This window comes from Rhincodon typus, chromosome 15 (assembly GCF_021869965.1).
Source record: "Rhincodon typus isolate 14 chromosome 15, sRhiTyp1.1, whole genome shotgun sequence".
Lineage (NCBI taxonomy): Eukaryota > Metazoa > Chordata > Chondrichthyes > Orectolobiformes > Rhincodontidae > Rhincodon > Rhincodon typus.
This window is the reverse complement of record NC_063346.1, coordinates 2,612,512-2,638,474: the sequence shown is the minus strand read 5'-3', so window position 1 is coordinate 2,638,474 and position 25,963 is coordinate 2,612,512. Positions and strand designations below refer to the sequence as shown.

At 41.8% G+C, this 25,963-nt stretch overlaps 1 protein-coding gene across 1 annotated transcript in view; it reads left to right on the top strand.

The window, feature by feature from the left end:
• LOC109911923 (transcription initiation factor TFIID subunit 4-like) overlaps nucleotides 1-25,963 on the top strand; it is a 151,159-nt gene that overhangs the window by 41,408 nt on the left and 83,788 nt on the right. The window contains exons 3-9 of the mRNA XM_048605910.1: nucleotides 3,382-3,513; nucleotides 9,897-10,103; nucleotides 10,221-10,265; nucleotides 14,531-14,653; nucleotides 17,281-17,370; nucleotides 18,544-18,795; nucleotides 20,946-21,039. Coding sequence (XP_048461867.1) covers nucleotides 3,382-3,513; nucleotides 9,897-10,103; nucleotides 10,221-10,265; nucleotides 14,531-14,653; nucleotides 17,281-17,370; nucleotides 18,544-18,795; nucleotides 20,946-21,039 — 943 coding nt within the window. The remainder of the gene's footprint in view (nucleotides 1-3,381; nucleotides 3,514-9,896; nucleotides 10,104-10,220; nucleotides 10,266-14,530; nucleotides 14,654-17,280; nucleotides 17,371-18,543; nucleotides 18,796-20,945; nucleotides 21,040-25,963) is intronic.

Here is a 25,963-nt window from a genome sequence, read left to right as displayed (position 1 = left end):
CTACCGCATCCCAAAACCAGTCCAGCTCGTCCCCGCCTCCCTAACCTGTTCTTCCTCCCACCTATGCCGCCCTCCCACCTCAAGCTGCACTCACATCTCCTACCGACTAACCTCATCCCGCCCCCTTGACCTGTCCGTCCTCCCTGGACTGACCTATCCCCTTCCTAACTCCCCACCTACACTCACCTTTACTGGCCCCATCCCCGCCCCTTCGACCTGTTTGTTTCCTCTCCACCTATCCTCTCCTCTATCCATCTTCTATCCGCCTCCCACTCTCTCCCTATTTATTTCAGAACCCCCTTCCCCTCCCCCTTTTCTGATGAAGGGTCTAGGCCCAAAACGTCAGCCTTTCTGCTCCTATGATGCTGCTTGGCCTGCTGTGTTCATCCAGCCCTGCACCTTGTTGTCTCGGATTCTCCAGCATCTGCAGTTCCTACTATCTCCCATCCTACCTCTGTCTTCTATTATTTGGCTAATCCTCTATCCATGCAAATATACTGCCTCTAATATCAAGAGTATTTATTTAGCAGCCTTGTGTTCAGTACCTTACTGAAATGCCATTTGGAAATCTGCTAGTTCCCCTTTATCTATCCTGCATGTAACAACCTCAAAGAATCCTAATAAATTGGTCAGGCACGATTTCTTCTTCTTGAAGCAATACTGTTGCAATGATCACCTATGCATTCTTTATAATAGACTCTAACATTTTCCCGATGACAGATCTTAAACTAACCAACCTTTAGTTTCCCGTAAAAGCTCGGCGGGTCTGGTGGTATCTGTGAAGAGAAATCAGAGTTAACGGTCCTTAGAACAGGTTCTGAGGAAGGGTCACCGGACCCGAAGCATTAACTCTGATTTCTCTTCACAGATGCTGCCAGACCTATTGACCTTCTCTAGCAATTTGTTTTTGTTTCTGATTTACAGCATCTGCAGTTCTTTCGGTTTTTCTTTAGTTTTCTATCTTGACTCCCTTCCTTTTTGAACAGGGGAGTTACATTGTTAGTTTTCTAGTTGTTGGGAAGTTTTCTAGAATTTAGAGACCCTTTGAAAATTAGTACCAGTGTATTTACTATCTCTAGCTACTTACTTATATGACGATGCAACTACTCTTGGATGTTTGTTAGTCTTTACAACTTTATGCCATTGACAGTGGTTGAGGCTGGGTCATGGAATATGTTCAAAGCTGAGTTGCAAAATATTTGATCTGGAAGGGAGTTTAGAGGGTCAGGCAGGGAAGTGGGCGAAGTCCCAATCAAATCAGCCCAGATTTTCCACTATCCAGATCATCTTTTCTACAACATAGATGGGAGTTGAGTGCTGGGACCTTGCGGAATCCCCAAAAAGCAGACTTAAAGCAAATTGCCTGGGAAATTGAAATTTCCAATGGGTAATGCTCACAAATTTGGGACCCTTTCACAGTATCCATTTAAATTGGAGAGTTATGCCACAGTTAAGGAAATACTTTCCCCAGGAGAAGTTAGGTAATTAAAAAGCTATTGTGCCCTGATTAAATATTAAAGTGACCCACAAAGTAATCTCCCCCCACCTTCCATGTAAGCTTGATGCCCTCTATCCCACACTCTACCCCTGGGACTCCTGCCCCACCACCTACCAAGCATGTTGTCACTTACCTGACCCATTCCTACCTTGTCTCCTGGTACACTACATGTGGCTCCCAAGCATCACACTTACTTGATGGACGTAACCTTTCACAGAAACTGTTGAAGTAGCTGAGATACTAGAAATGTAAATCACAAATTATGGCAGCCAGTGTTGTCAACAAGGGGTCATAGGGCAATCTGACTGCCACTACTCTGAAATATTGAAAGGCAGAGTTGGCTTGATGGGTTAAATGACCTTGTTTTCATTTCTCTAATGTTCTTCAGAAAATAGTTTTCAATTTGGTTGTTGTTGGAAATAATTGATAAATATCTTTTTTTGCATTATTTTCCATATAATCCTGATGAAAAGCCATATACGTTTACTTGTTTGAACTGCACAAATTCTATCAGACAACTGATGGTCCTCCTCTGCTCGGCTGAGTATAGGAATTTGAGAAGTACATGAGCTGTCAATTAGGTAAAAAGCCGAGATGGAAAACACAACAGTGGCCTGGATTTATGATGTCCAGGGTGTCACTTGACCAAACCTTAATTGTTTTGTTGGTCAGTGTTGAATTGGTGTGTACACTGTACAGGGATGCAGGGTGGGACTGCACACATTTAACATTCAGCTTGATACTTATCTCCGATCACTGAGATTATATGATCATTTTCTGTTGCAACAGAAGGTTTCTGTGTCAGTTCTTGGGACACTGGTGAGCTCTAGTTTTTCCAAGAATTTTTTTGTTTTGCCCAGATGTTTTGAATTGTTTCAAGTTTTTGAGGAGATTTGTAGCTCGGATTGGGGATGAGGTTGTAGACTTGCTCACCGAGCCAGTGTGTTTAATCGCAGACGTTTTGTCATCCTGCTGGGTAACCTCGTCAGTGTGAAGCGTTGGTGTTCTGTCCCACTTTGAAAAGTAAGATAGGTTTGGACAAGGAAGGGTGTTCTGCTGACGCCCTTCCTGGCCTTGGAAAACTGATCATGGAACTTGTGGGATGAATTTTAACCATAATAAACCTACAGATTTGAGGTATTGAGAGAGATTATAAGTTGTTGAGATTTAATTAATTTTGATTGTTGCTAGCTCAGTCTGGAGAATCATGGTAAGTCCAAGAGGGAGCTGGATAGCTTGTATGTGAAGGAGGGATTGCAATTTTGAACTACTCAGGTGGACCACAGTGGTTTCTCTAACATGGTATCAGAAACTGAAAGGGTTTAATTGTGAAGCCTGGGTGGGGCATCGAGTTGAAGCAATCAAGGAGATGAACTAAAATCTGGAGTTTGTGTTGCTGTTGCTTCCCCAACAATTGGTGATTTAAATTGGCTATACATGACAGAAATTACCAAAAAGCTATTGGCTTATTGTGTAGTTTTTGAGTAAACCAGGTCAAACAAGAAATTGTCACTTTGCTTTCTTGGCTTTCTGAAAACTCCTTCCTCTTTCCCCCTTGTCTTGGTTATGGGAAGCTCTGGCTGAGTCTCATTGATATGCTGGTTTTTGGCATGGCCTCCACTTAAAGCGTAATGTGTTGGAGAACCCTGGACCAAATGGCCCATATTAAAATAAAGTCAGTGAGTATATGGGTGAATTAAAATATTTAAGAAACCAGTGTGCCAGAGTCATGGAGTTCGAAATTGTGGAGAGTTAGAGGTGAGATATCCTTGGAAATTGTGGTTCAGTGCGCCAAGAAATTCACACATGATACCTGGTGCCTTGTGTGGACTAATGCTTGAGATCATGTGTTTTGTTCTATTAACTGGCATCTGTGGTTTCAGCCGGCCATGACCATCTCCTCAATCAGGCCAGGACATCCATTGCAAGCCAAAGTAGTTCAACCTGCAGCCTCGCCAGTTAATGCAATGTCAGTTGCTGCTTCACAACCCATCCCTACAGCAGCTCCCACTCTGGTAAGCATTATGGATTTGCAGGTGAATCTTTTTCCACACTACTGGAATGGGTATGGTGCATACTGTGACAAATGTTGTGCGTAGTGTCATATTACTCCACCTGATAATAGCATTGTTTATGAAAATATCATACCTGTTGTTGGGAAGAAACTGTTATGGCTTTCTGAAAATGGTGGGTAGTATGTGAATGAGCTGCTAAGTGCAACACCACCAAAGTTCTAGTCTTGTTGCGTACATTGTCGCAGCCAGCAGGCAAAATGATTCAGGTTCAGTTTGCATGCTGGCCATTTTTATTTTCAGTCTGCAGGATAGAGCAGCAAGGTGAACGAGTTAACTTGCACCATGGTTGATCTGTATCTCAACTTCATCCATCTGTCTTAGTACTAGATGCAATGGCTCAGTGGTTAGCACTGCTGCCTCATGGCCCCAGGGACCTGGTTTCACATCCAGCTTTAGGTGACAGCGTGGAGTTTTCCTGTTCTCCCTGCGTATGCGTTATCCTCCTCAAGTCTGAAGATGTGCAAGTTAGGTGGATTGGCCATGCTAAATTGCTCTGTCGTGTCTAGGGATCCACAGGCCGGGTGAATTAGCCGTGGTAAATGCAGGGTTACAGGGAGAGGATAGGGGCAGGATCTGGGAGGGATGCTGTTTGGAGGGTCGGTGCAGGACTTGATGGGGTGAATGGCCTCTTTGCGCACTATAGGGATTCTGTGATTCTAAGATTCTGAAGCTGTCCGTATGCAGCAAGACCTAGTCAGCACTCAGGTCTGGGCTGATGCTATTTGCTTCATAAGTGCCAGGCAATCCTATGAGGGTTACCATTGACCAGCAATTTAATGAAATCAGCCGTATGAATACTCTGGTCACAAGAGTCTCGGAATTGTGCCACAACTGACTTACTACCTGACTTCCCAAGTTCAGTCCACAAGTTACAAGGCACCGAACAGAGTTTAGTGAAATGCTTTCCACCTGTCTTCTTGAGTGGAGTTCCAACAATACTTAAGAAACCTGAATATAAGCAAAATACTGTGGAATCTGGTGTTCAGAAATAAAAACTGTAAGTGTTGGAGAAACTCTGGCAGCATTTGGGAAAGAAACAGAATTAACATTTTGACTCCAGTATGATTCTTCTTTGGGGTGATAAGAGCTGGAAAATTATGGTTTTTATCCAACTGACAGAGGAGGACCAAGGTGAAGCAACATTTTAATTGTATTATTTTCTGCTCTTGATGTTGTCACCTATACATTGACGAGATCAACTGGAGGCTGGGTGACCGCTTTGAGGAACATCTTGTTCATAGGAATGATCCTGACATTCCAATTGCTTGTCATTAAATAAACCATTATGCTTCCATACTGACATTTCCATCCTTGACCTGCTACAGTGTTCCAATGAAGAATAGCGCAAGCTGGAGAAACATTTCAACACTTTACAGCCTCTAGGCATCAATATTGCAACCTATAGAAATCCATGTAGAAATCAACTCAGAGATAGAAGGAACTGCCGATGATGGCATCTGAGATAACAAGGTGTGGAGCTGGATGAACGCAGCAGGCCAGGCAGAAAATGAAGAAGGGTCCAGACCAGAAACGTCAGCTTTCCTGCTCCTCTGATGCTGCCTGGCCTGCTGTGTTCATCCAGCTTCACACCTTGTTATCTTAATGTAGAAATCAACTTCAGAGTATGACCTCTGTGCTCCAATTATCTTACATTCCCACCATCCCTCAGTTGTGTCTTGTTGACTTTGCTCTCAGCAGACAGCTAATATTTACATTTATTTTCCATATCTACCCCTCGTTTACCTCCATTATCACTCTGCGTGTTGTTACTATTCGTTCCACTTGCTTAGAATCATGAAGGTGTACAGCACAGAAACAGACCCTCTGTTCCAACTTGTCCATGCCAACCAGATATCCTAAATTAAACTAATCCCATTTGCCAGCATTTGGCCCATATCCCTCTTAAACCCTTCCTATTTATGTACCCATCCAGATGTTGTTTAATTGTTGTAATTGTTCCCGCCTCCACCACTTCCTCTGGCAGCTCATTCCAAACACGCACCACCCTGTGCGTGAAAAAGTTGCCCCTTAGTTCCCTTTTAAATCTTTCCCCTCTCACCTTAAACCAATGCCGTCTAGTTTTGGACTCCCCTACCCTGGGAAAAAGACCTTGGCTATTCACTCTATCCGTGTCCCTATGATCTTACAAACATCTATAAGGTCACCCTTCAGCCTCTGATACTCAAGAGAATTAGCCCAGCCTATTCAGCCTATCCCTATAGCTTAAACACTCTGTTATCTATTACCTCCTTAAAACAAGTTAGACAACTACAACTGGAATATTTTGAATGAATTTGTCCAGGTGTCCCACAATACGGAAGCAGTCAAATCACTACAAACACAAGCCGGTACCAATCTAATACAGTCCCAACCTTTTTAGGAAACAAGTTACAAAATCTTTTACTACAAAACAATAGTATCTCTAATCCTATTCAGCCCCTTAAGTTTACAATGCTTCCTGAATCTCTTGTAGATTTGCGCAGCTGCTGTATCTCTGTGGGACTGCGAAGCTGTTTCCTCTCCTCTCCTCTCTGTCCGGATGGTCAGCAGGTTTCTGCCTTCGGCCATGCTGGTCTCCTCACAAGATCCAAGAGGGTGCAAAAAATGACCTACAAGTGAACCCTGTTTTTGTACCTTTTTAGATGGATTTTCTGGAACTTTCTACAGTTCTGGCCAATCAGGGAGACTCCCTTAATAGTTTGAAACAATGTCAATCATTTGAATGGCGTGGTATGTTTGTTTCTTTGTGTAGCAGGACCCAGTGCCTTTCTTTTTGGGCCCTCCTTTGTTTGGTTGATAAATTGTTGGAGATACGTCTGTCCAGGCTAGCTGTTGCCTTTACATTATGCTAATGTCATTAGCACATGGATGCTGTGTTTGCACTGTCTGGTGTGTGGGTTTTGTGATTTCAGTGTTTTACTTGGCCAATGTACCCAGCATCCCTTGCAGTTTGGCCAAGTTAGCAATCTATCTGTGTTTCAGCAGCCAGGAGGCTACTACACCTCCAACCCTGGCAACATTCTTGTAAATATTTTATAACCCTTTCAAGTTTAACAACATCTTTCCTGTAGCAAGGAGAGCAGAATTGAAGACAGTATTCCAAAAGTCACCTAACTAATGTCCTGTATAGCACATAACACCCCAACTCTCTCACTCGATGCACTGACCAATGAAGGCAAGTGTACCACATGACTTCTTACACTACCCTTTCTACCTGTGACTCCACTTTCAAAGAACTATGAACCTGCACCCAAGGTCTCTTTGTTCAGTAACATTCCCTAGGATAGTCACGTCAATATAAGTCTTTACCTGATTTGCCTAACCAAAATGCAATACTTCACATTTATCTAAATTAAACTCCATTGCCACCCTTCAGCCCATCTGACCAAGGTCCGGTTGTACTGTGCGATAACCTTCTTCACTGTCCACTGTACCATCAATTTTGGAGTCATCTGCAAACTTACCAAGTTATCCTACCCCTCTGTCACACTCATTAAAACCATAATTTTCCAGCTCCTTTCTGTTCCCTAGATATGTCTTACTGGACTTGACAGATTTACTCTGTTTCTGTCTCTTAGATGCTGCCAGACCTGCTGGATTTCTCCAGCACCCTGTTCTTGCTGAAGGAACTTGACACTATCCAGGGCAAAGCAGCCTACCTCATACCAGCCTTCACCATAAATATTAACTTTCCCTACCATCAAGACACAGTGGCTGAAATATGTATCATCGACAAGATGCAATGCAATAACTGGCTGAACTTCCTCCAGTGGCACCTTTGAAACCTGCAATTTCTGCCATCAAGAAAAATGAACAGCAGATACCTGGGAGCTTCACCTGCATGTTCCCCTCAATGCCGTGCACTGTTTGACTTGGACCTATATCACCACTCGCTCACTATCACTGGTTCAAAATTCTGGAATGTTAACCACACTCTTTGTGTATCTGCACCAGATGCAGGATTGAAGTTCAAGGAATGTTATGGGTGGACAGTAAATGCTTGCATTGTCAGCTAAGCTTGTAGCCCATGAAAGAATAAAAAGTACTTTCCTTCCATTCTTTGTGTGGGAAAATTGTTTCCTGAAATTGCTTTCACGATTAACTTGACTTCTAAGATTGTGCCTTTTTGTTCTGTCTTCCCCAAAGGACCAAATCGTTTCTCTTTTTCTGAAAGGTTTTTCCCCTTAGTTGGACTTTTGTTCCATGCATGCTGTTCAGCAGAAGACACATCCATGCCTATAGTCTGTATAAACGCCACCCCCCCATGTCTGTATCCATCTATCTTAAACCTTGCTGAACAGAATCTTCCTGAAACAGGAAGTCCTCAAAATAAAACAAAGGGCTGTAGATGCTGAAGATCTGAAACAAAAACTGAAATTTCTGGAGAAACTCAGCTGGCCTGGCAGCATCTGTAGAGAGAGAAACAGAGTTAGCGTTAACTCTGTTTCTCTCTCTCTCCATAGATGCTGCCAGATCTCTTTACTTTCTCCAGCAATTTCACTTTTTGTTTCTAGTCCTCAGTTCTTTTCAACAAAATGGGAGGACCAGCCTCTATTTGTAATCTGAGTTATTTGAATCAAGACAATACGTTAATGCTCATATCTGTGAGCACTTAGTTAACTGTGCATTTTGAATTCAAATGTGCGATGAAAATGAAAACTTTTTCTGAAGATGGCAATTGATGTAATTATATCCCCTTCTCAAGTTTGAGTTGCTTGGTGCCATTGCTGGTAGAATGGTATAACTATAGTCCCAAAAACATTTTAATCATAGAACCCCTACAGTGTGGGAACAGGCCTTTTGGCCCAACAAGTCCACACCAAACCTCGGAGCATCCCACCCAGACCCATTCCCCTATAGCTCACCTAATCAACACCACGGGCAACCTAGCATGGCCAACCCACCTAGCCTGAACATCTTTGGACTGTGTGAGGAAACCAGAGCACCTGGAGGAAACCCACGTAGACACGGGGAGAATGTGCAAACTCCGCACAGACAGTCGCCCAAGGATGGATTTGAACCCGGGTCCCTGGCGCTTGAGGTAGCAGTGCCGCCCAAGTGACAAGTTTCCACAGGAAGTTTCCATTAAAATTGTGACTGTAGAATTTATAGTGAAAATATAAAAATAGAAGTAATCTTAAAATATAAGAACAAGAATATATGACTTCAAACTGGAAGCTGAGTTATAATACGTACTTTGTTCCTACTATCAGTTACCTTCTAACCCTTTCACCTAAAAACAACACTTAGAAATGAAGTCAGAATCAAGGAGAATTGGGGAGGATTTGAAATACCGAAAGATCTGGCAAGTCCAAAGTTCAATTTTTGTCAAGTTTCTGAGGATTTGACTTGAAAATTGTTTAACAAATGTTTATTTTTGGTGATTGGGTTTTGTATAGTGGTTCTTTTAACTATACAGCAGAGGAATGGGCCCTTCAAGCTTTGACAATGATTCAAGAAATATGATTTCAGATTTGAAGAGGATACAGGAATATTGTTTCGATTTTAAAAATCTGGAAGTAAGAAAAATAAGTATCCGTCAAATTGACTATAAATGTGTCATTGCTAAAAATCCAAATGGTTCACTAATGTCCTTTTGGAAAGAATGCTTGTTTTATTGAATTCTGCCAGGTACGTTATTATTATCTGTAACATAGTACCACACCAATGTGGTTGCTTCTTCACTGATTTCGGAAATGGCTGAGAGAGATGGCCAGTTGTATCCAGCTCTCACTGCAAGGTATAGTTGATAATCGCCAATGATTCCCAGATCCTGAAAATGAAGAGAAATTGACGTACAACACAAGAATCGAAGATGTAGGAGTTGGAATAGGCAATTGTGTCCTTCCAATCTGCTTTATTCAGTAGGATTATGGCCGATCTACCTTGACTATAGTTTCATGTACTATTAATTCTCTTGAAATTCAAAAAAAAATTAGTATCTATCTTGAATATAGTAGGCAGTCAAGCATCCACAGCTCCCCGGAGTCCAGAATTCCAAAGATTCATGACCCCCTGAGAGATGAAGTTTCTCCTCACCTCAGTCTTAAATGGTCAATATCTTATTCTGGGACTGAGACTATGATGTCTAGACTCCCCAGTCATCTTCACACCAACATTAAACCCCCTTAAGCCAGGTAGCTAGCTGCACAGATGGTACTATTTTGCCATGATCAGTTTTGATTAAAAAAAATCAAACCGAAATCTCCATTGATATTTCCAGCCTTAATGAGTGTTTCTTGCATTTTCTGTTTCTGTTTTTGGTTAGAATTGTTTCCACCTGTTTGTGCAATTTGAAGTTGGTGTTTCCTTGTCTGTTGCAGGTTTCTGGATGTACCAGCACTTCACAGGCTGTGTGCACAACAAACTTCTCTGGAGTGACCAGCCATCACATTATCACATCTCAAACCCAGGCTCAGTCCCAGGCCTCTGCTTCATCTCAGTCCCAATCTGCAACCAAAACTCAACTGCAAGTCCATCCTCAAGTCACACCCAGTTCCCCACTACCAGGAACACCCACAGTTACACAGGTCATTGAGAAATGCTATTTCTTTGTCAGTGACTTAAACAATTCTCTTGAAAAGAAGCAGAGTGAGTTAGTGAATGTCTTTAATGGTATTTGTTTTCTTTCTCCTTCCTTAATCTAGGTATCTGTGGCATCCTGTTCTGCACCCCTGGGAAGAGCTGGACAGGTAACCTAGCCTCAGTGAATGGCACTCTTCAGAAGGCTCGGGTTGTGACAATGATCTGATCTTTAAGACTCTCTCCTTTGGTTTCATGTGATTAACTGAGCAATGTCCTCCAGTCCTGTGCTGCTGGGTACCCTGCCCATGAAGGAGCTCTCATCACTTGCCAACATTAACTCCTCTTTATAATGCCTGAGATTATGTTTAGACTTTTGTGGAAGGAATTTTAACTGTTCATTCAGTAGATGCAGTGCCACTTCTTTGAAATCATGAGGAGTCCAAACTCTATCATCAATCAGTGTTATGGTAGTTGAATTTAGCCAGAGTACCAGGAGCTTACAACAGGTCACATCAAACAATGTTAACATTCCTGCTGTGCTTGAGGCTACAGAAGGATCAGGTTTAGCATTGTTGCCCCGTGCAGTTGAGTAGTTCATGGTGCCTTTCACACTAGAATGTGTGCCATCATTAACGAACAATGTGTGCACCGAATGCGTACCGAATATTTGCCAGTGTATAGTCGCCTGAGCTCTTTTGAGAGAAGGCACCTTCAGGAGCAGGAACAAGAACAATTCAGAACAAGGAAATTTTGGGGGTGCATTGTGATCTTGGAGACTTGAGATTGTAAAGTGTAACAAAGTCATTTTTTTGCAAGCCTTTGAATGTGCATGTTAATCTTGAGAGTTTTGAGCTAGGACTCCAAAGTACCTTTGTACTTTAGACTACCAAAGCCGGTCCCAATTTAGAAAACAGGCTACGCCTCTGTTCTTCTCACCAAAGTGCATAACCGCACATTTACCCACATTGTATTCCATCTGGCACTTGTTTGCCTACTCTCCTAGCATGTCCAAGTTCTTTTGCAGCCTCCTCGCTTCCTCAACACTACCTTTGCCTCCACCTTTCTTTTGTCATCTGAAAGCTTAGCGACAATCCCCACAGTCTCTTCATACAGATTGTTAATGTATAATGTGAATAGTTGTGGTTCCAATACTGATCCCTGCAGAACTCGGCGGCTATCCTGAAAAAGACCCCCTTTACCCCGCTCTCTGCATTCTTCCAGTCAGTCAATCTTCTATTCATGTTAGTACCTTTCCTTGAAAACCATAGGCTTTTATCTCATTTAGCAACAAAGACATAGTTAATGACTGGGTCTGCAGCAGGTGATGTGGGAACCAACATGAGGGAAAAGCACACTTGACCTCATCCTCACCAATCTGCCAGCTGCAGATGCATCTGTCCATGACAGTATTGGTAAGAGTGACTATCGCCCAGTCCTCATGGAGACAAAATCCCACCTTCACATCGAGAGTAACCTCCATCGTGTAGTGTTGCACTATCACCGTGCTAAATGGGACAGACTTCAAACAGATCTAGCAACTCAAGACTGGGCATCCATGAGGTGCTGTGGGCATTAACAACAGCAGAATTGTACTCCAGCACAATCTGTAACCTCTTGGCTCGGCATATCCCCCACTCGACCATTACCATCAAGCCAGGGGATCAACCCTGGAGGGCGTGCTAGGAGCAGCACCAGGCATACTTGAAGATGAGGTTCCACCTGGTGAAGCCACCAAACAGGACTACTTGCACACCAACAGCATAAGCAGCAAGTGATAGAGCTAAGCAGTTCCACAGCCAACGGATCAGGTCTAAGCTCTGCAGTCCTGACACACCCATTAGTGAATAGTGGTGGACAATTAAACAACTCATTGGAGGAGTAGGTTCCAGAAATATCTCCATCGCAAATGATGGAAGAGCCCAGAACATTAATGCAAATGATGAGGCTGTAGCTTTCGCAGCAATCTTCAGCCAGAAGTGCCGAGTGGATGATCCAACTCGGCCTCCTGCAGTAGTTCCCAGCCTTACAGATACCAGTCTTCAGCCAATTCGATTTACTCCATGTAATATCAAGAAATGGTTGGAAACATTGGATCCTGCAAAGGCCACGGGCCCTGACAACATTCTGGCAATAGTACTGAAGACTTGTGCTCCAGAACTTGCTGCTCCCCTAGCCAAGCTGTTCCAGTACAGTTACAACACTGGTATCTATCCGACAATGTCGAAAATTGCCCAAGAATGTCCTGTGCCTAAAAAGCAGGACAAATCCAACCCGGCCAATTACCGCCCCATCAGTTTACTCTTGGTCATCACTGAAGTGATGAAAGGTGTCATCAATAGCGCTATCAAGCAGCATCTGCTCAGCAATAACCTGCTCAGTGACGCCCAGTTTGGGTTTTGCCAGGGCCTGTCAGCTCCTGACCTCATTACAGTCTTGGTTCAAACATGGACAAAAGAGCTGAATTCCAGAGGTGACGTGAGAGTGACAGGCCTTGACGTACAATGCTGCATTTTACCAAGTGTGGCATAAAGGAGCTGTAGCAAAACTGGAATCAGTGGGTTTCAGGGGAAAACTCTCTGGTGGTTAGAGTCATACCTGACATATAGGAAGGTAGTTGTGGCTTTTGGAGGTCACAGCTCCAGGTCATCTCTACAGGAGTTCCTCATGATTGTGTCCTCGGCCAAACCATCTTCAGCTGCTTCCTCAGTGACCTTCCCTCCATCATAAATTTAGAAGTGAGGATGTTCACTGATGATTGCACTACGTTCTGCACCATTTGCGACTCCTCAGACGCTGAAGCAGTCAGTGTCCTAATGCAACAGGATCTGGACAATATCTAGGCTTGAGCTGACAGTTGCAAGTGACATTTGAATGCCAGGCTATGACCATCACCAACAAGAGACAATGTAACCACCGCCCCTTGACAATCAATGATGTCACCATCACTGAATCCCCCATTATCAACATCCTGGGGGTTATCATTGACCAGAAACTCAATTGGACTCACCACATAAACACAGTGACTACAAGAGCAGGCCAGAAGCTGGGAATACTGTGGCGAGTAACTCACCTGCTGGCTCCTCAAAACCTGTACATCATCTACAAAGCACAAGTCAGAAGTGTGATGGAATACTCCCTACTTGCCTGGATGAGTGCAGCCCCAACAACACTCAAGCTTGATATCATCCAGGATAAAGCAGCCCGTTTGACTGGCAGCATGTCCACAAATATCCATTGCCTGTACCGCCATCGACACTCAGTAACAGCAGTGTGTACTATCTACAAGATGCACTGCAGAGATTCACCAAAGATCCTCAGACAGCACCTTGTAAACCCACGACCACTTCCATCTAGAAGGACAAGGGCAGCAGATATTTGGGAGCACCACCACCTTCAAGTTCCCCTCCAAGCTAGTCAGCATCCTGAGTTGGACATATATCGCCGTTCCTTCAGTGTTGCTGGTTCAAAATCCTGGAATTCCCTCCCTAATGGCGTTGTGGATGAACCCACAGAAGGTGGATTGCAGCAGTTCAAGAAGGCGGCTCACCACCACATTTTCGAGTGCAACTAGGGTCAAGCAGTAAAAGCTAACCAGCCAGCAATGCCCATGTCCCACAAAATTGAATAATTGCTCCTATACAGTGCATTGTTAAAGGCTTGCTGGAAATCAGATGTTATTTACCTGGATGGCTCTCCTTACAACTAACTTGCTCATTACTTCTCAAAGAATTCTAACAAATTTGGCAGCCATGACCTCGCCTTGATGAAGCATGCTGTGTCAGTGCTATTTTATCATGCACTTCCAAGTGTTCCGCAATCTAATCCCTATTCATGAACTCTAAAACCTTAGCAGCGACTGATGTTAAGTTAACTGGTGTATGATGCCCCATCAGCTGCCTCCCTCCCTTCTTATACAGGAGTGTTACAGTTGACATTTTCCAGGCCTCTGAGTCCAGTGATTCTTAAAAGATCACCATCAATACCTCCCCAATCTCTTCAACTATCTCCTTCGTTACCTTGAGGTGTAGTCCATCGGGTCTAGGTGATTTATCCACCTTCAGACCCTCAGTCTTTTTCCTTCCTGGTTCCTCAACTTTATCTACACCGTTCCTATGCCTTTCAACCCTGTATCGCATCTTGCTATTGATTTAAGTCCATTTCTTACTGGTTAGTCTGTTTCAGTGATCAGACAATGAAAGTTTGGATTTGCATTGCGATTGGTACAGAGCAGGAGTTGAAGGAGGAGAACCTCAAGTTGCATTGTGAGTCGAATTACTCATTATAAAGTATGTGAGGGCATTGCTTCCATCCTCCTTAAATGTTGAATGTTCATACACTGGACTCCAGGAAATCAGAGAAGAAGGCAAGGGATCAATGGGAAGCAGGCCAATAAATACTTGTAATTAATACCCAGATTCTCTTGTAAATCTAGGAAATGCAGGAAAATGTGAAGAAATGCAAGAACTTCCTCGCAACCTTGATTAAACTAGCATCGCACAGTGGACAGTCTGCAGACACCTCCCGGAATGTGAAGAGTCTTGTTCAAGACTTGTTGGCAAGTGGCAAAGCTTGCTTCTAAGTAGTTTTATAATAGTAATTGAAATTTTTATGAAGTATCTAGCCCAGTGCCAGTTTAGCCTGAAAGTGGAGCGAATTTCCTGGCTATGCTATTGGGTACTGATGACTTAACATGGAGTGTGAAGTGTGTTCCAGTTTGGGGAAAAAAACTAAGAATGTGTTTGTGCTACATGAGCATGTCTGAGCAAAAATTAGTGTTAACTAAGAACAAAATCATATTTTTTCTTTATTCATTCATGGGATGAGGGCATCACTGGCTAGGCAGCATTTATTGCCCATCCCAAGAGTCAACCACATTGCTGTGGGTCTGGAATCACGTGTAGGCCAGACCAGGTAAAGATGGAAGTTTCCTTCCCTAAAGGGCATTAGTGAACCAGATGGGTTTTTCTGACAATCAATGATAGATTCATGGTCATCGTTAGATTCTTAATTCCAGATATTTATTGAATTCAAATTCCACCATCTGTCGTGGCAGAATTCGAACCTGGGTCCCGTTATCTGGGTCTCTGGATTAACAGTCCAGTGATAATACCATTGGGCCATCACCTCCCCATGATGATGTTTGCATTAAATCCTCCAATTCGTGTATACAGGTGATAGTGAGAGGTTCAAGTATTGTGGTACCCTTCAGTTTGTCTACTGCAGCAGTACTTGTGAGTTTCAAAAACCATTTGATCTCTTATTTGAGAGGCTTATTTTTTGTCTATTCACTCATGACATGAGCAATACTGGCTGGCTAGCATTTGTTGCTCGTCCCTAGCTGCCCCTGAACTGAATGCCTTGCTAAACCATTTCAAAGGGCACTTTAGAGTCAACCACAATGCTGTGGGTCTGGAGTCACAAGTGGCCAGACCAGGTACAGATGGCAGATTTCCTTCCCAGACATTAGTGAGCCAGATGGGTTTTTCCGACGTCAATTGATTCTTAATTCCAGATTTTTTTTAATTGAATTCAAATTCCACCATCTGCTGTGGTGGGATTCGAACCGGGTCCCCAGAATATTAGCTGAGTTTCAGGATTCATAGTCTAGTGGTAATACCAGTAAGCCATTGACTCCCCTGTAAATGAATAGAAAGCAGAGTGTGTGAAACAGTAACAATTTCTTACAAGATGGAGTTGGTGAAAAGATCCAGAGAGATGCTTTTAGTTTGCGTGTACAGAAGTATGAAACCTTCGGTGGGGATGGTTGAATGTGATATTTGTTGCTGCTATTGAGTTGGGGATGAAAGTTTAGTTTAGTTGGAGAATTTGGGGAAATAAACAGATATGAGGCAAAGACAGTCAACTATCGTTAAATATAAAATGATACATTTGGATGGAAATGACCAAATAGTAATTTAACCTAGCTTACAGTAAGAGAAAAGAAACTTGGGTGCTCTAAATACAGACCTTCTAAACACTTGCAGATTGAGAAGGGTGGGTAGTGGGGTACTCTGGAAGAATTGTTTTAGGTCAGATTGCTGTGTGCAATTTTGGACACTCCTTAAGAAACTTGAAGAGATGCAATCAAGTTTAATTTTATATTTGATCTTGGGATGGGGCTATCACTGACTTTACTGCCCATTTCTAATTGTTTTTGCAATGACTGCTGACTTGGTCATTTTAGAGGTATTTAAGACTCAACCATATTGCTCAGAAGTCTGAAGAAAGGGTGACAGATTTCCTTGCCTAAAGACATAAATAAACCACATAGTGGTTAGATAATTGCCATTAACTTCTAAATCCAGATTTGTCGTTACTTGAATTCAAATTTTGAAGTCTGTCATTAGCCTGGAATTCTGGATTACTCATCCAGTGACATTACCACTGTGCCACTCTGTCCCTGCTATGAAATTGCAGAAGAAAGCATAAACTTAAATGAGAGATTCTGCTCCCTGAAACAGAAATGGTTGGAGAGATCTGTGAAGTTATTCCAAACAAAATGAAAATGCTAGAGAATGAAGAGTGAAAGATTTATTCAACTGGACAATAATAAGCCCATTACAAAAGGGAAACATACTCATGATTGGTACAAGGATCAGAAATGTCGCAAAAGAGGTTATCCATTCAGCCCTTCAAGACTGTTCTGCCAATCTGTTTGATCATGGCTGATCTTTGCTAAAACCTAATGGTCCCTTTTTGCATCATCTTTCGTGATATCTTTGTGTAGTAAAATTCTGTTGAACTTTGTCTTGAAAGCTTTAGTTGATCCCTCACATTTACAGCCTTTTGTGGTGGCTAGGTGAGGACACTTGGTGGGATGTGGGATAATACTATGATTTCCACTTGCTTTGTGAACCTCAGTCCTATGAACCATGCTCTACTCGCAAGAATGTGAATGCATTGCTACAAGTGCAAACTGAAACTGAAAAAAATTCTGATTAAATACTTGAAGTATGTACAAGAACATGGGGACAGAGCAAAGATGAGAGTGAATAGTTCCACTTGAAGAGTGAGCATAAGCAAGAGTAGGGGCAGGATATAATAAGTATTGAACAGTATGTTTTTCTGTATTCATTGAGACTGCAACACAGTGTAAGAGAAATGGCCAAAATAGTCTGCAATTAAAAATGTTGCCCTGCACTGGAAAATTCCTAACTGTCTGTCTGTTTTTCTTTTTTGAAGGACTCTAAGATTGAACCAGAAGAATTCACTAATAGACTTCAGTCAGAACTTAACTCGTCTCCACAGCCATACCTGGTGCCTTTTCTTAAGGTGTGGTACGAATACAAACAGGATGTATATTTTTAACGGCGATCTATGTGCACTTTATGTACATCTACAGGTCCTGTAAGAATTGGACACACTACAGCTTCTTTCATAGTAAGAAAACCCTGCTAGATACAGAGTAAAACTTCTCTCCTGTCCGATCAGACACTCTCGGGGCAGGTACAGCATGGGTTACAAAGGGAGTGAAGATAAATTTAGTAATGTATCTAACCCAATTCTTAGAAGACTATCCTGAGTGAGATTTTGATTTCTCAGCTTTGTTTTACTGTGACTAATATATCAGATTAGTGTAGTGAACTTCACATTGCAGCTGCTCTGAGACCCTGCCTTAGCTTTGAAGGAGGGAATGATATTCCAATCCTTAGTCCTGCTATCATTACTTTGGCTAAGATTAAATGCAGGAAAACCACCTTCAGGATTGTTCAAGTTGAGTTTTGAACTTCACTTTCACTTTCAGATAATTTACACTTACTTATTGTGAGCACTTGTTTTATCATGGGGTTGGTAGGGACCTGCGGAATGGTTAACAAAGATGGAAGAAATCAGCCATTCTGCAGCATGAAGCTAAGCTGGAAAAGCACATTCCTAGTTTGTCTTTGCTCTGTGTTCAATTAGTTGATTGTAAATGGAGAGCAGTGGAGATGCTGATTTGATTCAGTGGTTCTAGGAGAAGAAGTTGGAAACTCCTAATGGTTATGCAGCTTATGATTTTCTGTTGAGAAGTGAATATATTAATATTTAGCGAAGACAGAATCATGTGAGTGTATTCCTCTCACTTTAACATTTGCTGGCATTCCACTAGGTGTATGAGTGTATGGGGAAGACAGAGTTTCTACTCAGACTTTGTAAGTTTTTAATAATTGTGGACTCCTTTTCTCCCAGTTGGTCAGAACTTTTTGCCTGTCACTGTAACTGAAGTTGGGAATTTGCACAACAGTATTTGCTAGAGACTTCATCTGGGGCACAGATTGTAGACAGCTGTCCAAATCTGCAAAAGAATTGAGAAAATGAAATTTTTGTGGAGCCTTTATTCTTTGCACGTATCCACAGTTCTTGTGTACGATCTAAATTTTAGCAACTGATGTGAATTTTGTGTAAAATAAACATTTACTTGCTGAATTATCATTTAAACATAGTCTGCTTGTTGTCTTCATGCAGAAAAGTTTACCAGCCTTGAGGCAGTCCCTGGTCCATAATCAGCAGTGCATCCTGCAAGTAAATCAGCAGACACAAGGAGTGGCCTCCGTACAGACCACATCTACTGTGCCATCGACAGGAACTGTCACCACGGTTGTGGCTGGATCATCTGTACGAATTAGACAGCCCATCACTGATAACACAGTCCCAGGACCAAATGCAGTGACACAGGCACACATCAATTTGGCTCAGCAAGGGCGCAGCACGCATCTGGTGCGTAGTGAGTTTAGATGCCTTATGGTAGGAACGGAATATGAGAGTGTAGAGTAATTTGGCAGAGAGGGAGGAGAGTTTTTAAAAGGTAGAACTTGAATGCTTGAGATTAAAGTAAAATCAGAGAGCATTGGCAATCCACACAAGGTTTACTGGCATCTGGAAGGAAGAAGGCAGCTTCCAGCAGATTCTCTCCACACTTGGATTTAGACTTTCAAATTCACTGCTTTGTAAAACCTGCCAAAATATGTGGAAGGTAGGGAAGTGCAGCAGGTAAAAGTGAGGACCATAGGTATTACAGTTGGAAATAAGAAACCAATTAGTTTTACAGTTCATGATTAAAGATTCAAAAGCTGAAAAGGGAATAAAATGCATTTCTAAATGCTCAAGTCATCCCAATTTGGCGTCAAAAATATATTCAAACATTTAGATAATGGAACAACAAACATTGAGGTGTTATCTTGAACTGGGGAGTTCGTATGTAAGAAAGATGTGTACTAACATACTTTTGATTATGTTCGTTCAAAGAAGAATTAATGTTCTTCTCTAGGCAGGAGTCATCTATCCTATTTGTGGGATTGGAGGAGAATTTCCTTTTTTCTTCACTATTACTCTGAAAATTGTCACAGTGGAGTATAATCCAGGCACACGACACGGTATAAAAACAGAGAATGCTGGAGAAACTCAGCAGATCTGGCAGAATCTGTGGAGAGAAGCAGATTTAATGTTCAAGTCCTGTATGACTCTTCTTCAGAACTGGATATGGTTCTTATTCTTGACAGGGGAGAGCATTTATAATGTGATGCTCAGGCTTCTTTTAGAGGGTGTTGTTGATAAATAGTTGATGTATTTTTTCATGTACAGGCATTTGGGACCAAGTAGAATTTACCAATCTATGGTAAACATTCTTATAGACACTGCTGAATTTTGTATGTTTTTTTCTCATTTCAAGTATTAATTGCACAAGTGCCTTTGACCACAGCGCTTCAGCGTGGGTTTAGTGCAGTGTTCCAGGGCATCGTTCAAACCTTACTGCTCAATTGATTGAGAGTCTCTGAAGCGAAATCTGTCACCTTAAAGAACAAATTTGAAAGTGATAGATCGATTAGGTTGTACCCCTGGCAAATCTTGTGGTTTTCTGCCGCAAACTTTCAATTCTGCTTGAAATGTGAAAACTTTGAGAAGAAGTTTGTGCTGCATTTGAATTTAAAACCAAGTCAGAAACAATTTACTATAAACTCAAACATCTTTTATTGTCCTGCTGAATGGTAGTCAACTATTTCCGAGATTTTATCATTCCCCGTTTGTTTGTTATACTTGATACCTTGAGCTGTCAGGCTCCGCAGTGTGGACAATTCCCACAATGACCAGAGAGTACAGAACCCACTTTGCATCAATCTGTAGCGAGTACCATGTGTGGCAGGGTGCTCCTGTTTCCCTGGAGAGTGGTTTGGGGGTTTGTGGGAGGTGCAATTGTTCCTGCTTCTTGGGGATGGATGTGGGGGTGGGGTTGCTATTTTCAGGGGAGACATGATGCTTCCGTTTCATGAAGGCCAGGAGAGATGAGGGACCCTCTGGCAGTGGGGTGGGCAGGCAAGGTGATGGTCATAAATCTGCTGGGTGGTAAACAGAGCAATTAAATTAGTGATGAACAGCGTGAGAACTAATTTTGTTGTTTACTTTTGCTGCATCAGGAAAATGTGAAACTTTTCCCTTGGCTGAATGTTACCCTGCGGGCTTCCCAGAAATTTACATTGGGAAGAAGAGTAGAATTCTGCTTCACTGGAAAGCTATGCATTTAAACTGCGATATGTGGAGCTGCAGTGTACTGAATGTGGTGGCAGTGATGGTTGCTTTTCAGATGATGTGCGTCACAGTTGGAATTGCTGTATGCCTAAGAAATATTAGAGAAACGTTGAATCTCCGTTATAGTGTCCCTTTGTGTCAGGCCTGATATGAAGGCCCAAGGTACGCATACAGGAGGAGGCTGCAGAAACCTCTGCAAGATCTGTTCTTACATAGTGTGCTCTGTGGCCAAGTGGAGTACTTACGCACATAGGCTGTGAAGCCTTCACCTGTTCAGGATGAAGAATATTGTGACCAATAATATTCTTGTGTGCAAAATCTCATGTCACCTGTTCTCTTAACAGATTGTACAGCCCCCAGTACAGACAATGAAAAGGCAATCTGGTCTAGGAGCTCAAGTGAGATTGCCGCCGGTTATTACCCCATCTATCAGACCAGGTATGATGAGCAATAACCTGTAGTTGGTAACTGATAACATCGCATCGACAGCTTGTCAATATCAGCTCAGTTTGATAACCAGTCCACATCTCCTAGCAAGACAAAACATTGTCCATTATTTCAGATTTCAGCATTGCTGGAAATACTCAACAGGTCTGATGCATTTATTGGGAGTGAAAATGCTGGAGAAACTCAGCAGGTCGGGCAGCGTATGTGGAGGGAGAAACAGTTCATGTTTTGAATCCAGTGACCTTCAAAAAAAACCCTCTTCTTGGACCCTATTTGCCTCACCCTTTCTCTAACTTACTTGACTATTTTGACAGATATAGTGAACTCTTGTATTCCCCTTTATTAATTGCCAGTCTGTTCTCACTGTGTTTGTCCTGACTTTTCCTTTATCACTGTTCTTCTCCCCTTTTAGCCTGGTTCTTTCTTGTGTTATCAATATTATATAGCAGGTGTCAAATGCACCTTTTTCTGTTTCATCTTACTCTCCAGCAGTTGTGTTACCCCAGGCGCTCTGGCTTTGTTTTCCCTAGCTTCCCCTTTGTTTGAATTTACATTGACTGAACCCAAAAACACTCATCTTTTAAGGCAATCCGTTGTATGATTCACCTTTTGCCTGCTAATCTTTGATTCCATTAATCAGCACCAAATTTAATGTTCTAGATTGCTTTTTGTCTTTTTCCATATATAATGCTTCCAGCTGATGTCATTACATCTCAGATCCCAACAGGAACCTGGCTTGATAGATGATATTTTGTTTTGTTTTAATTTTAACAAAATCGTCTCTCACTGAAACATAAGTTTGCAGTGTTGCAAATTTTGCTTTAACAATGAAAGAGAAGTTTATTAACCAAAGAAATTATGATAAAATATAATAAACCAAACAATGTACTTTTAGTAGAACTTCAAAGATTTTTAAATTCCAAAGCATTCTTTATAAGTTGAAAAGAAATATTTTTTTCCTTTATTCATTTACGGGATGAGGGCGTTGCTGGTGAGGCAGCATTTATTGCCCATCCCTAATTGTCCACAAGGCGGTTAAGAGTCAACCACACTGTTATGGGTCTGGAGTCACATGTAGGCCAGACCAGGTAAGAATGGCAGTTTCCTTCCCTAAAGGACATTAGTGAACCAGATGGGTTTTTCCGACAATCGACAATGGATTCACGGTCATCATTAGACTCTTAATTCCAGATATTTATTGAATTCAAATTCCACTATCTGCTGTGGCCATTGCCTAGTACTATATAACAACAGTTATATAGTATTCAAAACAATGATCATGCAATGCTCACACCAAAATGTCTATATCTAACATCTTGATAGGCATAAGTCACTTGAGACTTCAGCTACTCCCTGGATCTACCACATACCCAAGCTTCACTGTCTCATTTTAAGTAACCTGCTAAGGGTTTTAATTTTAATACTTCTGATCTGGGACTATCACTAATCTTTCATTCATAGGAAACCAAATTTTCTATGTATCTGTCCCTTCTCAAGATCACTTCTCTGTAGCCATCCCATTCCAAGGACTTCACAACCTGCCTTAAACTCAAACTAAAACAGAAAAATGTCTCCCTCTCTAAGCTATTTCTGCTTCCTTTATGCTTGCAAAAATCTGAGTAAAACCAAGTTCCAAAAGTTTCTTACAAACCTTGGGGTGCCATTATTCACATTGCTGGATAAGCATGACATTGAAAACATAGGAAAATAAGAACAGGAGTAGGCCATTCAGCCCATCAAACTTGTTCTGCCATTTAGTGAGATCATGACTTATCTTTGGCCTAACCCTATACACCTTCCTTTGGCCCATATCACTTAATACCTTTGCTTTACAAAAAAATACATACATTTCGGAGTTAAAACTAACAATTGATCTGGCATCCACTGCTGTTTGTGGAAGAAAGTTTCAAAATATCTACCACTCTTTGTGTGTAGAAGTGTCTCCTAACATCTCTCCTGAATGGTCTGTCCCTATTCTCAAACTATGTCCCTAGATCTAGAATCCCCAATCAGTGGAAATAGTTTATCTTTATCTACTGTTTCTTTTCGTGTTAATAATTTGAAGACTTCAGTTAGATCATCCATGACTCTATAGTTTAAGCCTATTATTCGTGTAAACCTACGTTGTACTCTCTCCAAGGCCAGAATATCCTTCCTAAAGTGTGGTACCCAGATCTGCTCACAGTACTCTAAGTGGGGTTTAGCCAGGGTTTTGTATAACTGCAGCATAACTTCATACCTTTACGTTCAAGTCCTCTCGATACAAAGGGCAGAATTACATTAGCTTTCTTGATTATTTTCTGCACCTGTTTGTGACATTTTAAAGACCTATGCACCTGAATCCCAAGGCTCTTTGGATATCAAGTGTATTTAATTTCATACCATCTAGAAAGTACTTGATGTATATTTTTCACTGCAAAGTGGGTCACCTCACACTTGCTTACACTGAACTCCATCTGCCACAGTTTTGCCCATTTATCTAGTCTATCAATTTTAGCCCTTTGTAATTTTATGCTATCTTCTACCCTGTCTATAATGCTTTCAATCATCAGCATGATAATGTATCATGTATGATTTTCTATGCCATTATCCAAGTCATTACTAAATAATATGAATAATTGGGGCATTAAGCCAGATCCCTGTGGGACACCTCTGGCCACATCTTGCCAATTTGAGTACCTACCCATTATCCCTACTTTGTGTTGCCTATCTTTCAACAAATTTACCAGTTATGGCAGTAACTTGCCCTCAATTCCGTGGGCTTCTGCCTTAGTTAACAGTCTCTTATTTGGGGCTTTGTCATATGTCTTCTCTAAGTCCATATCAACAACATCCATAGATGTTCCCCTGTCCCACCACCTTTGTCACCTCTTCAAAAAAATTCAGTGAGGTTTGTCAGCATGTCCTACTTGTCATGATTCCATGCTGGCTGTCCCCGATTAATTGAAAATTGTGAAGATATTCAGTTATAAGGGGAGGAGATTGCCTAATGGTATTATCACTGGACTGTTAATCCAGAGACTCCGATAGTGTCTTCGGGATCTGAGTTCAAATCCCGCCATTGCAGATGGTGGAACCTGAGTTCAATAATAAAAATAGATTCTGAGAATCAGAGTCTAATGGTGACCATGTGACCATTGGCAATTGTTGGAAAATCCCATCTGATTCACTAATGTCCTTTAGGGAAGGAAATCAGCTATCCTTACCCAGCTGGCCTACATGTGACTCCAGTAATGTGGTTAACTCTTAGCTGCCCTCTGGGCAATTAGGTATGGGTAGTCAATACTGGCTTGGCCGGTGATGTCCACATCCTATGAACAAATATTTTGGAAAATCTATCTATAGATAGGGCATACTTGTCCTACTTCTTTTAATATCCTTGGATGGAAACTGTCAGATCCCAGGGATTTGTCACTCTTTCATTCCATTAATTTGCTCATTATCAGTGTTTTGTTTACATTAATTTTATTCAGTTCTCGTTCCCGATTCATAACTAATTTTCTCAGGAAAACAATTTGAAATTGACAGAAGTCCGATAGTAGTACACACAAAGCCATTCACTCTCAAGCCAGGCCTCAAAACATGTTTTCAAAAGTAATCACCATGGCCACAGAAATAATTACAAGTTCATCATTAACTTCAGATACAGAAACTCACTGATAACTAACTCAAAACTAGAAGCTAAACTTAGAGCAACCAGTATATATATCTTAGAGCTTACATCACACATAATGAATCTCAATCTAACAGTACTGAGCGCTGACATTTCATCCACTTCAATCGACTCATTGCCAGAACCAGATTCAGCAATGATGGAAATAGGTGGTCTCAGTGATGGTATGAAGATGTGAAGCTGATCTCAAGGTCATATAGGACACAAAGATTGCCCACAAGCTGACTCAGCCTCTGAGTGTTTTGGGAAGGGGGAATGGAGTATTATGGCAGGTCTTCAAACTGTCCGACTTTGGTCTTCTCAACATTTAATCAGACAAAATTTCTTCTCATGTAGTGATGGATGTGAAATAAGCAGCCTGATGATTTAGAGAGCAAAAAGATCAAGAGAGGTGGTGTTAGGGTAGAACTGGTTATCATTGGCATACATGTGGAAGCTGATGCTACGTTTTTGAATGATATCACAAAGTATAGTATATAGATGTGAAATTATGGAAATTTAGGCCAATTTGAATGAGTGGCTAAATCGTGGTAGATGCAATATAGTGTGGATAAATGTGAAATTGTCCACTTCAGTGAGAAAAGCAGAATGGCAGAGTATTATTTAAATGACGATAAATTGTGAAAGGCTGATATGCATAGAGATGTGGCTGCACAGTGGTCATTGAAAGCATGCATGTCGGTGCGGCAAGCCATGAGGAAGGGAAATGATATGTTGGCTCTGATCGCAAGGGGGTTTGAGTACGGAAGCAAGGAAGTCTTCCTGCACCTGTACACGGCCTTGGTGAGACCATGTCTGGCACTTTTGTGTGCAGCTTTGGTCTCCTTAAATAAGAAAAGATGCATTTTCCACGCAGGGAGTGCAATGGAGGTTCACCAGACTGATTCATGGGATGGTAGATATGTCGTATGAGAAGAGATTGGGACGGCAGGGATTCGCTGGGATTTAAAAGAATGAGTGGGAATTTAATTGAAATATGTAAAATTCTGACAGGGCTGGACAGAGTGGGTGAAAGGTGATGTTTACCCTGGTTGGGGGTGAGATAGGGCGGTCATGGTCTCAAGATACTTGGTCAGCCTGAGATTAGATGTTTGTTTGCTCAGAGCATGGTTACCCTATGGAATTCTCTCCTATAGAAGGCTGTGGAGGCACAGTCAAATATAGGTAAGAAAGGAATAGTTACTGGAAGCTAAAGGTGTCAAGGAGTATGGGGAGAATGTAGGAGTGTAGTGTTGTGATCAT